The sequence below is a fragment of the Diorhabda sublineata genome, chromosome 2, assembly GCF_026230105.1.
Source record: "Diorhabda sublineata isolate icDioSubl1.1 chromosome 2, icDioSubl1.1, whole genome shotgun sequence".
NCBI lineage: Eukaryota > Metazoa > Arthropoda > Insecta > Coleoptera > Chrysomelidae > Diorhabda > Diorhabda sublineata.
Genome location: NC_079475.1, coordinates 35,795,902 through 35,812,910, shown reverse-complemented (window position 1 = coordinate 35,812,910; position 17,009 = coordinate 35,795,902). Strand labels below are relative to the sequence as shown.

The following is a 17,009-nucleotide window of genomic DNA, read 5'->3' as shown; positions in this document are numbered from 1 at the left end:
AATAAATGAGATTTGTAAAAAAAGTAAAATTAACTGACTGTGTACATTCGTAGATGAACAATGTATTACCCCATGGTTAACAATGGATCTAGTTATTTTAGATACCAAATTAGAAAAACAGACAAGTACCTAATATATCTACTAAGGAAATATAAGGAACCTTGAAGAACTTGCAAATGAAATAGGGAAAATAAATCAGTGTTGAATAACAACAGTGTAACACTCAAATCTTATTCATTATTAACATTTAATCGATTCATTCAAAAACTAAAAAATAAAGACATGTTCAGCAATAGTCGATTTTCTCTAAGTCCATGTTTTAAATGGGTTAAGTGCTTAATAAATTACTATTCCAGCTGAAGTAGGTTTGCTCACGAATAAAGGTGCATTTTCTCTGGAAGATTAAATATTTCATAGTGAAACTATCAAAAAACACAAGAACAAGTAAAAATTCATTAATTCTGTTTTCATATTTATATACATAAAAAATTCTACCTAAACACTGTACAACATAAATAAGATTCTTATTTCCTAAGAGCTTTGTCTATTTTTGTCATCCATTAAATCTGAGCTCCTGATTAGTAAGCATAGTATATTCAATTTGTTCCTAAACTGTTGCTAAAATTTTCTACACAATTCTGATGTTTCAAACAATTGTTATCACAACTGTGTGAACTATTAGTAACTTTAAAGTACCTTAATATTGGACTCCTAGGTGTGACACATTTTCTTTTAGGTATTGTTTCAGATTTGGGTTGTTTAGACATATTACCAGTTTCAGTCTTCTCATACTCTTTGCGTATCATTTTTTCAATTCTAATTCTTGTTAACCAATCTTGACACTTTTTCTTTGGAGGGGAATATGTTAAATGGGGAGCAACACCATCTACTACGTAATTAGGTAGATTTACTGTCGGAGAGGATATATCTGGTCTTTTGTTTTTGGTTGGAGTAATTTCTAATTTTGCAAGTTTCATAGGAGGTTCAACATCCCATTCAGCACTCAATACATGATTTGTGTCTTTACAAAGACGTTCGTAAGTTTCAGTGCATCTTGGCACTTTCAAAGGAGGTTCATAATCATCTAAAGGCATTGTGTCATTATTACCCAAATAAGAAGCTAAAGTATCAGTTCTATCTACTGGCAGTGGATTATTCACATTAGCAAACAATCGTCGTGGGCCAAAATCTGTTTGAAGGAATTTATTTACACTTTCTGTATCAAAGGGATTTTTCCTTTTTGAAAAACTTTTATTACAATTTTCGCAAAATGTTGAAGAAGTGATGTTGTTACATTTTTTACATTCGGTAAATTTCTTTTTGGGGATAAACTCAATATCCATTTTGAGATTTCGCTTCAACTTATTTTTAACAGGCATTATTTCAGCTATTCCTCTTCCTAGTACCTCCCAATCATCAGGAAGTTCTGTTGATCCCACTGACCAAATCTTATGGCTCATATCATCAGAACAAGTAACCACTACCATATTCTTAGTGCACCAAGCTACACATGTAACTTCTGCAGTATGACCTGTTAGTTTCACTATAGGTTCTGATATTTTAGTATTCCAAATATAAGCATTATCATCACTGCTACCACTAATAAGGTAATCACCATTTTTGCTTAGAGAAGATTTTACGTAGAATGTACTATTTTGATGACCTGTATAGTACATTATTGGTTCACTATTATATGTACCAACATTGTAACAATATATAGTATTATCTAAGCAGTTTGCGTACAACTTCATATTATTGTTATCAATAAGAAGACTACTGTAACCATTCCTAGTAGTATTACCTGGGTAAGGTATTATATGTTTTGGTAGGGCTTCTTTTTTAGATTGGCTGTAATGTTTCCTTAAATCCCATATTTTTATGAGACCATCTCCTCCTCCACAAGATATAAGAGTGTTATTTTCTTGAAACACAAGACCAGTGACAGATTTTATTCTTGAATTTGTTGGAGTGTTGAATTTTTTCTTCGATTTACTTGGTGTGAATACTTTAGAAATGTGAGAGTTACTTATAATTCCATCTGCTTTACCAACGAAACTACTAGTGTTTGTACGAGTATCCCATAAAATGATATTACCATCTCTTCCACCAGTTGCAAATACACTAGAATCATCTTTTCTAAATGCTACAGTCTTAACAGATCTTGAATGCCCAGAAAACACTCTTTCTTGTCTTAGTTCACTTTCTCCTACATCATACATTTTAGATGTATGATCTCCAGAAGCAGTAACAAGTTTCATGTTGTCAAACATCCATGCCAGATCAAAAATTGCATTATTGTGGGCATGTACACCGTGTCTAAAATAAAATAAATTCTTGATTGGTATTAGAAAAACTCAAATACAAATACAATGCTCACCGATAATCATTAGAACTGTCATGTATGGCCAGCTTCCCATCTTCATTTGCTAAAGCTAATATATGTTCATTACTGGTATAGGGAGAGAATTTACAAGTAAAAATTGGTGTGTCCCTATAGAATTCATCTTGACTTCTTTGAGGAAGTAATTGAGTATATGAAGTATCTTTGGTACATCTTAATCTTTTTATTGGGGCATCACAGTGTTTCCATAATGCTAAAAGGTTTCAAAAGGCATTTTCAATTTTACTTAAACTTGTTATTTGTAAACAAAGTTGTAATGTATACTTACAAATACCAGTTTGTTGATTTATGAAGGACTGCACATCATTTAATTGCATAATTGAAAGTAATCTTATATTAAAACAGTTAATAGCGGGAAAATGTTTACACTAAAACGAAGTATGTAATTGCTTTGACAAATAAACTAACCTTGAATATTCTAGAAATATGTTTTTGGCATTTTTTAGCGAGCTACTAATAAAAATATTTGAAATTGGTGAATAAGACAAAGTAATGACTTCATCTTAAATGATATCAAACGAAATATACGCAATAGAAATAAAAAATAAGGAATATTGTGAAAAATAACAATTTGGTTATGGTATCATACTGGCTAACGCGTTGACGTCATATATTTGAACCATATTTAAAATAGTGCTCTTGTTTAGTCACAACGATGCTACCAATATTGAAATATCTATCAAAACAATAATGTAAAATTTGAGCCACACTTTATATAAATTTTAATGAAAATATCAGCTATTACAACAATAAGTCCCATCATTTATGAATACAATTTGATTCATTTAGTAAATTTTAATATCAGCAAGCCAAAAAGTACGAAAATCGCATTTGTCAACAGATTGTTCATTACGCTGCTCAAAGAATTAATCTTATGTAACCATATTCAGTAAACTGATATTATTTACACCCTGTTATAATGAGTAGAATCAAACGATCATATTATACAACCCGTTTACTTCGTTGTCGAACAACAGTGAACTTGATATTGAGATTAAATTCAAAACCCACTTTTTTAAATTATAATTTTGTAAATACAACCGTAGTCTTCAAAAAACCAAACAGAGGCCAATCAAAAAGAAGAAGTAAAGTGTTACAATTTATAACCTCTAAAAATATGCTATAAAATAAACAACTACAATGAATTGTAAATTGACATTTCCTGGGATTTTTAAAAATTTTTGCACCAGCGTAAGAGCAACTATAGTACCGAATAGTAATGTCATACATGATATAGATACGAATGTTTATAAATTTAGAAAACATCCTGGTGTGGTTTTTCCTAGAACAGTAACTATTCCTGAAAATTTTGTAAAATCAGTTATAAATGTATTGGCTGATTATCCAGTGAAGAGTTTTATAGAACCTAGCGAAAAACTTTGCAGGCATTTGAAATGCAGAGTGGCTCCAATGGAAAAATTTGAACTCAAAGAAAAAGTAAGAAATATTCAAGAAAGAGTTTTGCAAAAACAGAAAGATATTGAAATTAACACTATCGAAGAAGAAATGAATTACAGGCAAGTAATTCAGAATAAAATTCAAAGAGCAATAAATGAGAATCTGTACAATTGGAAACCAGTTAAATATGATGCCAGAAATGCTCTCCTGTATCTGATAGGACGTTCTGCTGCTGAGTATTCTGTTTTAGTAAGAATATTCAGTGAAATAGAAAGTCGTGATCCTGATTTTAAGCCAAGAAGTATATTTGATTATGGATCTGGAGTAGGAACAGTTACTTGGGCTGCAAATATTTATTGGAAAAAGTACATTTTAGAATATTTCAATGTTGATACATCTAGAGAAATGAACGATTTGGCTCAAATATTGTTACAAGGTGGAAAAGGTACAGGAAATATGCCAATAAAAGGTGTTTTCTATAGACAATTTTTACCATCTACTCCTTTAACCTATGATATAGTTGTTTCAGCTTATTCATTGTTTGAACTACCATCATTTAAAAGTAGATTAGAAACTGTTGTTAATTTATGGAATAAAACTGCAAAGTATTTAGTTATAGTTGAACATGGAACCAATGCAGGATTTAGGGTAGTAAATGAAATTAGAGATTTTCTGCTCAAACTCAATGAAGATGGTCACAAATGTACAATTTTTAGTCCCTGCCCTCACGATAATACTTGTCCCAGATTTTTATTAGATGATGGTACTCCTTGTAACTTTGAAGTAACTTATCACTCACTTCCTATTAGTACTCATTCAAAACTGAAGAAGGAGTTATATTCTTATATTGTTTTAAAAAAATGTAAGTCTGATGATAAAATTATTGAAGAGAGATGGCCTAGATTAGTTAGACCAACTTTGGTTAGGTCTAAGCATACAATTTGTAGAATGTGTACAAGTAGTGGAAAACTTCAAGAAGTTGTTGTGACTGCCTCTAAATATGGAAAGACAATGTATCATTGTGCAAGATCAACTAAATGGGGAGACTGTCTTCCTGTATCAGTTAAAGATGTAGAAAAGAATAAGATAAAAGATTAGATTAATAAAAAAATATTGTTTTTAACTTTTTGTTTTTTTTTCAAACAATTTATTAAATATTTATATTTTCTTGTTTACAAAACATATTAATAATTCTTGGTAACAATGTTATCTGTACAGGTTTAACTTCATAATGCTCATTATCAATAGAAAACCAAGCATTTTGTAGATCATCTTCTGGACTGATTTTTATGGTTTTTGCTTCTATTATTTCCTTAATATCCCTTTTTTCTCCCTTTTCTAACTTAATTCCATTTTTTACAAAATCTAAATACTCTACATTATCAGGACCAATTTCAACAATCAATTTTCTTAGGGAATCTGATGACTGATTTGGTGTTATATTCATAGTTGATAAAGCGAGATCTGAAGTTAAAATCTTCTTCTCATAATTTATTTGACATTCTGGATTACTGACTGATAAATATTTTGCATGAGGATTATCTGTTTTCATAAACCTAAAAAATATATGTTATGCAATAATATAATCTTTTATTAAAAACAATGAGTTTGTTGTAGAGATCCTCTTAAATGATGCATCCAAATAACTGGATATATTGAATAAGAAATTTGTCATTAATAAGCAACATAATTAATTCATATCATAGATTAAAGATTCCTGATAATGGGGGTTTAGTCAACATGTTGTAGTTAATTTGTGGGGTTTTGTACCATTGTCCAGTATCTATTTACACCACTCACAGCACAAGGGTCAATTAAAAGGTGGAAAAGACCTACATAAGAGTTAACAATTGAACAATCAAAGTTGTAAAGTACAAATAAATAATGGTAGGTATATTTAATGTAAGTGTAAATAATATAAATACAAAAAACAAGTAAGCAGTTCTAGAATTATAATAAGAAAGTTATATAATGGTAAAAATTTTTTGTTTTATGTTAGAAATAGTACTGCAAAAAGTGTCTAGAGAGTTCTGTATATGATAGTGATATTGATTCATTCGATAAAAGGAGAAAATCTGAGAACATTATTTCTAGCAACTGGAAAGTGGAATAAAGAGTGGAGCCTGATGGTGGCAACTCAAGGAGTATATATTCTTATATAGTATGTTTAAAATTCTTCTTGATTTTCTAATTTTACTCTTAAATCTATTAATTGTTGCCTTATCCAATTACAAAATCCATAAAAGGTTTGAATGGATTGTGTACTTCACAACCTTGACATACCATCAGGGTCTCAAGTAGGCGTAAAATAAAAATATATGTGCAGTATGTTTCTAGGGAGTCTTTAATCCATGGTCACATTCATCAAATAAATTCAAGACTTATCAAAGATGTGTCTCAATAGAATTATACTCACTTGGAGAAAAATCCTCCCCCATTAGTATTCGTTTCTAATCGTCTGTAACAATGGGAACAGCCTTCACAGGGAGCACTATAACTAAGTTGTGCTACACAACGCCAGGTAAGTTTATTCTTAAACCTTGAAAATTTTAATTTAGATGTTATATTTTTTAACCTTTATCAATTAGTTTTCTATTTCACCATTGATATTTGATATTTACAAGCAGGAAATTAACAAAAAAAATTATTAGCATGAAAAATGTAATTTCATGAGAGAAGTATTGAAAGTGTTACATAATACTTCTTAGGAATGGACTATCAAAAGCAGCTTTAAAAAAATCTGGCCAGCTATGAAAGTTTCATATTGCTTTTCTATTCTCACATTTTAAAAGATTGTTTGCTTTAATGGATTTAGTCTTAAAACCTCTCTTTTTGATAAAATGGATTTCATTCATTTTCATCCATATTTTCATTTCAAAATAACTTTTTTTTTGAAGAAGTATAATTTTTACGTATAACTAATAAACATGAAAAATAAATAACTTATAAGCCTTAAGTAGATGAATATTTTTTTAATATCAATCAATTTGGAAATTTCTTTTTTCTGGCTTTAGTTCATGGAAAAAACTTTGATTATATTTTCATAATTAATTCCTTGGACAATTTGACTTTCGATAAAAGAATATGTTTTCACTCTTTTTAGAGTGGAAAAAGATTTTTCTTCTCAACAATTTTTAGACGGATTACTCAAACTCTGAGAGCAATGTCCACTTTCAGATAATTATCTTGAATACTCAGTGAAAATGATTCCCAGTCATAAAGTCAAAAATTAAATAAATTATGAAATTTTAATAGTGAGTAGAGAAGCAACTGTTCAGAAAAAACGATTGTAAATTTACCCATTGAAAATATATGTAGCATAATTCTTAAGCGGTCCAAAATACCAGTAACTTTCCTTGATTGCCTCTGCATCTCTGTATGCTCCCCATTTTAGAGAGCCAACTGCATAAATTGGTTTATTTGCCTTTTCAGTTTCTTCATTTAATGATAGTACCTCTATTTTCATAACATCCACAGGCCTTATTGTCTCTTCTATCACAGCCATTGTAGCATCTGCTAATGCTTTAACCCTCTCAACTTTCTTTTTTCCAGGAAATTGTACACTAGCTAATGAATTTGTTTTTCCAAGTGGTAAAATACCTTAAAAATAATATATATTGTTACGAACTTGTCTACTACTGCGAATGTGAAGCCGGTCCTGTTCTATTATGATAATAGAATATAAAGTTTGGCGGATACGGAGGGGAACTTATTTACAGTATGTTATGGCCATTTTGATGTCATCCCAAACACATAAGACAAGTAAACAAGTAAATAAATTAATATCTCAAATATTAGATGAATGTTTAGTAATTATGTATTAATTCACCCTACTATTGAAAAACAGTTTAAATAAATAATAAAATCATTACAATATGGCAATTCTGAACCAAGTATACCTTCCTAGAGGACACTCTGATAATACAGAAAATCATATGCAGGAATACCAAATTTATTGCTTTTATAATTAAAAAACAGAAAGTACATTCATCTTTTAAGAATAACAAATAAACTCATGAATTCTAATTTAAGACATACCTAAAGGAATTTTAGTACCACTGTCATTATTCTTTCTAAGTAACCCAGTTACCACCTCGGACAAAGTACCATCACCTCCAGCTATTACAATTGCGTCAGTACCTCCAATTTCTTCAATTAGAGTTTTTGCGTGACCTTCTGATTCCGTTTTTCTAATATCAACGTTTATGCCTGCTAAATGTAATAAAGGAGCACAATATTTTTCAAATTCTTCAGTAGACTTTCGTTTATTTGCATTTGGATTTAGAATAATTGTTACATGTCGAAGATTTTCATTTGGCGATATATGTTCTTTACCATATTTAGCTGCTTTTTGGCAATATGCTCTCATTAAATCTTGTGTTCTAAAATTGAAAACATTGAAATATTGAAGTATTGTAGATTTGAAATAAACATACTGAATGTAATTCTTTGCGTATATCACTCCATACGTTATTATTCCTGTAAAGAAAACTGATTTTTTCCAGTGGTTACGAACAGTTTTAGCTGTTTTGATTATGATTAACATTTTATACAAAATTAATTTCAAAACTTTATTTTAAAATCAGAAATAGGAATTTCAGGTTATCTTCTTCATCTTTTTGGGATAATATAAAAAAGTTTGTAGCTTATTCAGTTACTGAGGATACTTTAAAAAACATAAATAATAATATTAGCAAACATAAAATAATAGAGAAACGTTTTCTTCCTCTATCTATACACGATTATTATAATAAATCTGATGATCTTTATTTACGAAAAAAATTAACTTTAAGGTAGTGAAGATCGTATCACGATGTAAAATCGAACGAAAATCTCACACGTGCCATTTGTCAATATTGAGCATTTTTGAAATTGGATAGATAAAAATAATTTTCCTTAATCGGGGTAGCTAAATTAAAATGCAGCAAAACGTGCGTTATATAAGTTACAAGGCATTAAGAACGTGGTATGCAAAGCTAGTTAAGCCAAGACCTGGAGATCCTCCTTATAAACATGTTGTTCAAATAGGCGATCCAAATTTGAGAATAGAATCTGAACGCATTTCTGAAGATGAAATCCTAACACCAGAAGTTCAGTATCTTATTAAACAATTAAAACATGTTTCGAAAACTTACAATTGTGTAGGTCTTTCAGCGCCACAAATAGGAATGCCTCTTCAAATTATAATAGCGGAATTTAATAAAAAACATCTAAAACATTATTCCGAACAAGAAATTATAAATAAAGAGATCACCCTACAGCCTCAAACAGTAAGCAACATATTTTGTTTGATAATTTCCTCAACAATACAAATTGAAATATTTTTATTAATTTTGTTTATGAACATTAAACCAATATTTTTTAGTTTTAGGTAATTATTAATCCATTATTGAGAGTTGCAGATTATTCGAAAGTTACTTTTTCAGAATCGTGTGAAAGTATCAAAGGATATTATGCTGATGTTGCTAGGTACAGGTCCATTGAAGTAAAAGGTATTTGTGTACAATATATATACTACATTTAATCGAAGATTATTTCTTCACTTCATGATATACTCTTATTGCTAGCAAATGTTAGATGAATAAATTTCACATTGCAACTTCACAAATACTAACATGATGAACAAGCAAGAAAAATTTGAAATTTATTGTATATTAATATATAGTACAATTGGGGTGAAATGAGTTTATAAGGTATTTGATAATATTGAGATAATAAATATGTTGAGTCAATTAAAAGATCATAAATACTTGCTTTGGAGAGCTTATGGCTCATTTTTTGCATTATTAAAATACTGCAACTCTAATTACGAAATAATATAGGTTAAGATCTAATATTTAGTAATATTTTTTTATGTAAATAGCAAGCACAAGTAGGTAAACCCTACCACACTTAAATAGTTCGAGTGGTGCCTGCCATGTGGAGATGCTGTTGGATTTTGAATTACTCTAGGTTGTAGTGTTTGGGAAATACTTACCTTGGTAGCTGATTCTGTTGGCTGGCACTTATCCAAAGAAAGGGGTCCCGAAAATTTGACATTCTGGTTGTCTGCATGTGAACTCTGAGTTCATGAACCTGTCAAGTAGGTAATGCAAATACTGCTCTGGGTGGGATTGGGACGGCTGATTTGATCGACGATACTAGTGTGCTATCGTCGGCGAAGCTGTAGATCGGGATTACAGTTTTGTCAAGTAGATCAATGAGGTACAGTAGGTGACAAGATGCATGTCTAGGGAACAGCAGCATTGATCTAAACCTTGCTGAGGTGTATCCATCGATAGCGCAAATGATTCAGATAAATGAGGATGATATTGCTGGCATAAGCTAGGAGCTTCCTGATTGATTTATGTTTATAATGTATTGATGTTCGTTGATGATGTTATAATATTATTTAATTACAGTTGGTGTGATAATCCAATGTATTGTGAAACATGATTTTCATTTGATCCACAAATTTTCTTACTACAATTGTGTATCAAGTAAAATTACATGAGTAAACTGTATAATTCAGTTTTTCAAAGACAATTTTCTTTCTACAATATTTTAGTCCAACAAATTTATTTATAGTTCTCTTTTATGTTGAGGTTCTACAAGTGAGTATAGTAATAAATCAATAATACAATATTTGTGTGAAGTTTAAAATTAGACATATACATCTGTTATCATTAAACATATCATAGACGTTATCATATTTTTTTTGGATACTAGTTGTTTGAATTATATGAGCACCCCCTTGAACGTCTAATGGTTTTTAATTATAAGGTATTTGAAAATATTTTGTAAAACATCAATGTAAAATCACTAATAGTGAATAAGTAAATGAATAAAAGTATTACCAAATTATTTTAATCTCAATTTTATTGTGAGCAGAACAATCAGCTTGCTGAAACTCTTATCTGTTTGATATTGTTCTCGGGAAATAGTTACAGAGTTGTTTGTATCTTTCATTTTTTGATTATATTTTCAAAATTACAATATCACAGTTTATGGTGTTCCACATTGTTGATTTTATATATGCTTTAGTGATGTTTAAATACCATTCAAATGCGTCAGCAAAATAACGGAAGCTACATTAGATTTCCATTTCTTGCTAAAATTGAGTTGTCTGATAATGGCTCAACTATGTGTGCTTCATTTTGTTTTGAACCTCAAAAAATTAAGCATCACTTCAGTTTTCCTTTAGTCTTCATCCAATATGTACAATCAATCACCTGAAACTGGAATCAGATAGTAAATGACTGTGTGTTTGATATAGATTATCCTCAATAGTTTCATTAGTAATTATTTTATTTTAGGGTGGAATGAAGAAGGCAACTTTTTTTCCATTCTAGCTCACGGGTGGTGGGCGAGAATTCTTCAACATGAAATAGATCACCTACAAGGAAAAATGTATACAGACATTATGGATCCTAAAACGTTAACATGTTGTTGTTGGCACGAAGTTAACGAAAGAGCGGGCAGAGTTCACATACCTTTAGGAAATAAATAACACAAAAATTAAATCTAGTAATATATTTAATTTCTAGAATATTATGCAAAATGAAAAAAAAAATATATATTTACAAATACCAAAATCATGCCTTTTTTACTTGGTATATTACTCAATCTACACTCTATGTATCCATATATTCTAAATAAAAAATACATAAAACTAATGACACCGAAATTAATTTAATTAAGCATTCGGCGCGTGAACCCAGGCGGCAGTAGAAGTTTGTGGTTCGCCCGCTCGGATTTCATTCGGGTATGTCACTAGGAAAAGTTCATGTCCATTGATATATCTGGAAAATAAGAAAATTGTATGAGAGACATTAATTGGAAGCACTGATATGTTGCAATGAAGTTCCAGTAAAAGAAAACGTTACAGTGCTTTTTTTGAAAACAAATAAAAAAAAATGCTTACAGATTTCTATTTGGCACCCTTACTGTCCTTCCATCCTCTAATTCTTCTTGAGTATATTCAGTAAGTAACTGCCCTGCAGCCTCTTCATCTTCAATATGTAATTCACTACTCAACTCTTCTTCTTCGATAATTTCTACTTTTTCGATTTTCGAAAGTGGTCGCAAATTTTTGGAGGCCGTCGTTGGTCCCTTAGAGTGAGTTTTCTGGTGACGTTTCATATCCGACCTTACTCGGAACGGTTTTCCACATACTCCGCACATATGAGGTTTTTCGCCAGTATGTATTTTTCGATGGTTTTGCAGATATGAAGAAGCTCGGAATGACTTGCCACAAAATTCACACTTGTAGTTTCTTTCGCCTAAAATGTTCAATTTAAATATAAGTGGTGCAAATGGATTTGATTTTTCAAAAAGCTATAGCCTTTGGACAAATTCCCACATCAATAAAAACATATACAGAGAAATAAAAAGACAGAGCAAGGATGAAATGTATTTGAAGATATATGATATTTAGCAACAGAGCTTACGGAAAAGTGGAAAAAGGAAATTTCCAAGAGTTATTAGATCATCAAAGCCAATTGGATAAAAGCACCAAAGGACCGGAAAAAACTGAAAATAAAACCCAATAATAGAAAAAGAATCTAGGTAGTTCGGGATTTGGTGCAGTATTGGAAATTATGAATAAAGCGTAGGAACATAAAAATATTCCAAAAGAATAGGGAATAGCATTAATAACATCTATACACAAGAAACCAAAAATAAACATGTTAAAGATTATTATGAAACTGATATTGACCTAAAGAAGACCCTAATATCATATATTCACTATAGCACAACTAGAAAATGGAACTATATACCTGGCATTCATAGACCTTGAGAAAGCGTTTCATAGGGTCCTATATTTCAATATTGACAGCATGAAGGGAAAAGTGATTATAAAAAAAATAAATATATAGAAAACTGATTGAAGAAGAGGGAATGTCAATTTACACAAATAAAATGAAAATTCTGGTGGTAAGAAATACAGGAATAAAATATACAAGTAGAACAAATACAAAAAGATGTAAGTAATTTTTGAAGGAAGATGAAAACAAGATACAGAAATAAATTATAGTATTGAAAAAACAATTGGGCAGGGTTATGTCAAGAGCAAAATATAAACACCCAAAGATAAATGTCTATAATCCTATTTATCGATCAGTCTCAACTTATGGATGCGGATCGTGGACAAAAAAGAAGAAAACTACTTTAGGAAAATAGAGTAGAGAAAAGTAAATAGAGGGGACAAAATTAGAGATCAAAAAGTAAAAGAATTAGGGATACAATCCATTTTGAACTGTAGAAAATCGAAATTAAGCTGAGGAGAATATTCAAAGAATGGCTAAAGATAGTTAGTATTATTTAGAAGTATTAATTATACAATGGATTCCTTTGAAAGTTTTTGATAAATTTATTCTGAATACCTGACACCATTCAATAAAAAACTGAAAGTCTAAAATCCAATCCTGAAATACGAGAAAACATGAAGGGATACTTGATACTTTATAAAATATTTGTTAACAACAGAAAAGTATTTTATAAACAGAGTGAATTTTTATAAACATTACCTGTATGGATTCTCCTGTGTACAACTAACGAATACTTTCTCGCAAATTCTTTGCCACAATATTCACATTGGAAATTCTTCTCAGTGGAGTGTAATGATGTTATGTGATACTTGAGATCGCCCCATTGTCTAAATCGTTTTCCACAATGTTCGCAACTGTACGGTTTGTCTCCTGAATGAAGCCGAAGGTGAACCTATGTGCACAAATAAAGCTATAATTTGTAACATTTACTGGTAGTATTCGTTTTATATAGAACAAATGTCAATGGTTACGTCATATTTTAAATATCAAATGTTTATTTACCTTAAGTGCACTGGAAGCGAAAAAGCTCTTGCCGCATTGATCACATTGGTGAGGTCGTATACCTGAATGGCTTCTCATGTGGTATACCAATGAATTTTTATGTGTGAAAACTCGATCGCATTCGTTACATTCGTGAGTCGCTTTTTTCTTATTTTTTTTATTAATTTTTTTAACGACAGCAAGTGGCGCCGATTCTGGAAAAGAAAATACAATTGCAAGGTTGTCCAGAATGGTATTCACATTAACAACTACAGTTTTACATAAAGGGTATAATGAGAGAGATGCAATCCTTTAAAGCAACAAATTGTTGTATTTTTCAAATATCTGCCACAAGGTTTTGAAAATGGAGTCCTTATTTTAGGATTGATTATGAGCCATTAAGATAATTAATTTTAACTAAAAAGCAATTAATATAATTGATTAGTAACACAAATAAAAGAACCTACAATTCTAAAGAAGGTAATGGAAAATTTAATATCTCAACAAAACAAGAATCAATAATAGGAAATGAAGATAGATGAACATGAAAAATAATAGTGAACTTGGTATGCATTTATAAAGGGGAAAGAATTAGATCAAGTAAAGGAACTGTGTCAAAAAGTATAAAAACTTTAGAGGAATATTGGAAGATAATGGAGGAAATAAGTCCAAGAGAGACATCTGAAAAATAAATGGGAAGAAACATTATCATGAAATAGATTTATGAGCCATAATTGAGAAAATCTCTCCATTACCATATATTCAAAACCTTGATAAGGAGGTAGTGGAAAATTTGGATATTTACTAGTATGCCTCAAATCCATAATACCCATAACTGGCAAATTTCAGCCATTTTTCATCCCCATATCAAAAGTAGGTGTATAATACACCCATTAGTTGAAACAATAAGTTTGTCAAAACTTCTTGCCTGAACCAACCTCTATACCAAGTTTCCCTCTGCACACAAAAAATTATTGTTCTTGTGAAAATTGTAACGGTTTAATTTAATTTTTTTCTATAACTAACCTGTATTGCCTGAAGTAGATCTGCAGGTGACTAAATGTTGAAGTAGGATAGCTCTAAGAGGAAATGGTTGATTACATAAATGACATATATGTTCACTACCACATTCGAGTTCTTTCAAATCTTCTTCAGTCTGATGAATCTCTTCTTCCCTATACCATGCCTTTGAATCATCTTCATCAGGTTCAGGCTCATTAGTGTCTACTACCATAGTTATACCTACAAAATGAGTCATGAGATTTTTAAGCTACAATTATAAAAAATACAAAAATTTGATATTACTACCTTCCATGAGATCTTCAGGCTCACTAAACTCATCCAAAGGCTCATTTTTACTTGTGTGTATGTCCCTCATATGAGCTTCAAATGTCTTTTGTCTCCTGAAGGTTTTGTTACATTCAATGCATGTTAAATTAAGTAGACTGGATAACAAACTTTCTTGACGTTCACTTTCATTTGGTTCACAAAGTTTTTCAGGTGACGGTTTCTTGTCAACTGATGTAGTTTTTAGTGGACTGGTCGGTAAACCTCCTCCACCAGGCTCATAATGTTTTTTCAAGTGTTCGAAAAACCTAGGGAAAAAAATAACTATTAACGTTGGAATTAGACAAAGTAACACTTTTGTAATGGACATTAATACTCACTTTAGTTGCTCAGTAAAAGGTTCATTGCAGATTTGACAATTGAATGCATTGGCAGGATTTACAGGGGTAATTGTTGTTTGGCACAACATTTCGTGTTGTGCAAATTCATCATTAGAGCTAAAAGATTGTTCACATAAATTGCATATTATTTTTTTGACAGACGTCACTGAATTTTTTTTAAGTTTTCTTGAGATCCGCTTTTTGTGAGGCAAGCTTTTTTTCGAGGTACGAGGTTCATTTCTGAAAATCATAACAGTATGCATAAAGATTAAGGAGATTTAATAATTTTCTTTCTCTCTTAATAACCTCTTTGATAATGAGAGAACTACTATTATATGTTTCTCTTTTTTTGACATTTAAAAATCAAGTTTGATTATCTATTTATACTTCAAAAAAATTATACTGATTTATAACTTACTTCAAAGATTCTCTGTCTGAATCTACTTTTTCCTCTTCTTTTTTTGTTGTACATTTTTCAATTTCCACATCGTCATTGAATGATTGACCAACACTATTTACAGTTGTAAATCTAACAGTATCAACCAATTTTGGAAGAGGCTGTTGCTCCACATAAATATTATCTGTATTTACAATTCTCAAAAAACTAGTTCCTCCTCCTTTTTCGTTACTGATAATCAGTTGTGGTTCTTCTAGAATTTTTGTTCCTGTATGAAAAAAATTGATCAAAACAGATAAAATGAAATGTTATTCAAAAAATAAAATTTAAATAATGTTATTACTGTTTACTATAATATTTTTACCGTTGACCAGAAAACAAGATATTGCAAATGTAAAACATAAAAGCAATAAATAGATATTACAGTAACCAATAAATAGAGTGATAACTCTAAATTAAAATTACCTATACCTAAGTTAGATGTAGCAACTAGAGATGGTAAGGTGGTATCTTGTAATTGTTGTTGCTTTTGCTGTTGACTAAGTTGGACAGCTACTAAAGCAGCAGCCAAATTTCTGTCTTCTTCAGTTAGATCTTGCGAAAGTAAATCTTCGGATGAATAGCTCACTGGAATAAAATCATTTGTTCCCAAATCTACAACTAAACCATGTTGTTGCTGCAAAAGTTCAGTACTTAGAAGTTGAGCATTTTCAGGGACTCTTTGAATCATAAACTGTTGACTGGTTCCATCTCCAATTACGATGTTTTCCAACGTTTCACGATTATCTTTATTTTCCATTGTTTAAATGTTATGTGAAGATGTTTTGGTCGATGCCAAAAAATTTAAACGAGCCGCTACTGAAACTTATATTATGTTGACACGACGTTTCAAGGTCATAATTTTCCCAGAAAATAGGAAGTTTATAGCCTTTGATAAAATAGTTCCTCCTATCTCCAAATATGATTTATGAAAAATTCCGGAAAAAACATTCACAATTTCTCAATTATTACTTCAAAAACTTGGAAGATTGCGTTAAAAACTAAATATTGAAACTAAAATTGACAACAATGCACTAACACTGTATACAGACGCCATTCTTATTCGCAAAATGAAGATGCGTTCCGTATTATAATGAAGATATCTATTCATCTATTCTCAATATGTACTTTAAATTTATTTGAAATATTTATAGGTGAACTTATATTACATTTAAATAAGTTCTATATCAATACGACGCACGATACACGATAATTCTAGAATTATTTAAGATAATAAAATTTTAAAGAGAAATTCACATTAATCATTTTATGTAAATGAATAATATAGAACAACTTATTGATAAAAATGATATTTA

General features: G+C 30.4%; 5 protein-coding genes across 8 annotated transcripts; 2 read left to right on the top strand and 3 right to left on the bottom strand.

Annotated features, from left to right (window-relative positions):
- Positions 1–230: 230 nt before the first annotated feature.
- Positions 231–2,818, bottom strand: LOC130440533 (protein lethal(2)denticleless). 2 transcript variants are annotated; one of them, XM_056773768.1, is made up of 4 exons: positions 2,670–2,803; positions 2,378–2,594; positions 697–2,316; positions 231–394 (listed from the first exon to the last, which is right to left on the bottom strand). In XM_056773768.1, the coding sequence occupies exons 1-4, from the start codon at positions 2,716–2,718 to the stop codon at positions 337–339; spliced, it is 1,944 nt and encodes a 647-aa protein (XP_056629746.1). In that variant the 5' UTR covers positions 2,719–2,803; the 3' UTR covers positions 231–336. The 2 variants fall into 2 exon arrangements, with proteins under 2 accessions (XP_056629746.1, XP_056629745.1); XM_056773767.1 differs by lacking the exon at positions 231–394 and having other exon boundaries at positions 441–2,316; positions 2,670–2,818.
- A 691-nt stretch (positions 2,819–3,509) lies between these two features.
- On the top strand, positions 3,510–5,063 carry LOC130452628 (methyltransferase-like protein 17, mitochondrial). 2 transcript variants are annotated; one of them, XM_056791980.1, is made up of 2 exons: positions 3,519–4,268; positions 4,320–4,922. In XM_056791980.1, the coding sequence occupies exons 1-2, from the start codon at positions 3,542–3,544 to the stop codon at positions 4,895–4,897; spliced, it is 1,305 nt and encodes a 434-aa protein (XP_056647958.1). In that variant the 5' UTR covers positions 3,519–3,541; the 3' UTR covers positions 4,898–4,922. The 2 variants fall into 2 exon arrangements, with proteins under 2 accessions (XP_056647957.1, XP_056647958.1); XM_056791979.1 differs by having other exon boundaries at positions 3,510–5,063.
- On the bottom strand, positions 4,916–8,631 carry LOC130452629 (acylglycerol kinase, mitochondrial). Its single transcript, XM_056791981.1, has 5 exons — positions 8,236–8,631; positions 7,838–8,181; positions 7,099–7,399; positions 6,216–6,338; positions 4,916–5,355 (listed from the first exon to the last, which is right to left on the bottom strand). Exons 1-5 carry the CDS (start codon positions 8,343–8,345, stop codon positions 4,950–4,952), a joined length of 1,284 nt encoding a protein of 427 aa, XP_056647959.1. The 5' UTR covers positions 8,346–8,631; the 3' UTR covers positions 4,916–4,949.
- On the top strand, positions 8,615–11,454 carry LOC130452630 (peptide deformylase, mitochondrial-like). The gene is made up of 3 exons (XM_056791982.1): positions 8,615–9,069; positions 9,171–9,291; positions 11,095–11,454. Exons 1-3 carry the CDS (start codon positions 8,719–8,721, stop codon positions 11,286–11,288), a joined length of 666 nt encoding a protein of 221 aa, XP_056647960.1. The 5' UTR covers positions 8,615–8,718; the 3' UTR covers positions 11,289–11,454.
- Positions 11,297–16,771, bottom strand: LOC130452627 (zinc finger protein 568-like). Of its 2 annotated transcripts, none has more exons than XM_056791978.1 (9): positions 16,126–16,771; positions 15,676–15,922; positions 15,258–15,497; positions 14,899–15,185; positions 14,617–14,832; positions 13,612–13,805; positions 13,309–13,501; positions 11,703–12,060; positions 11,297–11,580 (listed from the first exon to the last, which is right to left on the bottom strand). In XM_056791978.1, the coding sequence occupies exons 1-9, from the start codon at positions 16,451–16,453 to the stop codon at positions 11,475–11,477; spliced, it is 2,169 nt and encodes a 722-aa protein (XP_056647956.1). In that variant the 5' UTR covers positions 16,454–16,771; the 3' UTR covers positions 11,297–11,474. The 2 variants fall into 2 exon arrangements, with proteins under 2 accessions (XP_056647956.1, XP_056647955.1); XM_056791977.1 differs by having other exon boundaries at positions 16,120–16,768.
- Between the last annotated feature and the right edge of the window lie 238 nt (positions 16,772–17,009).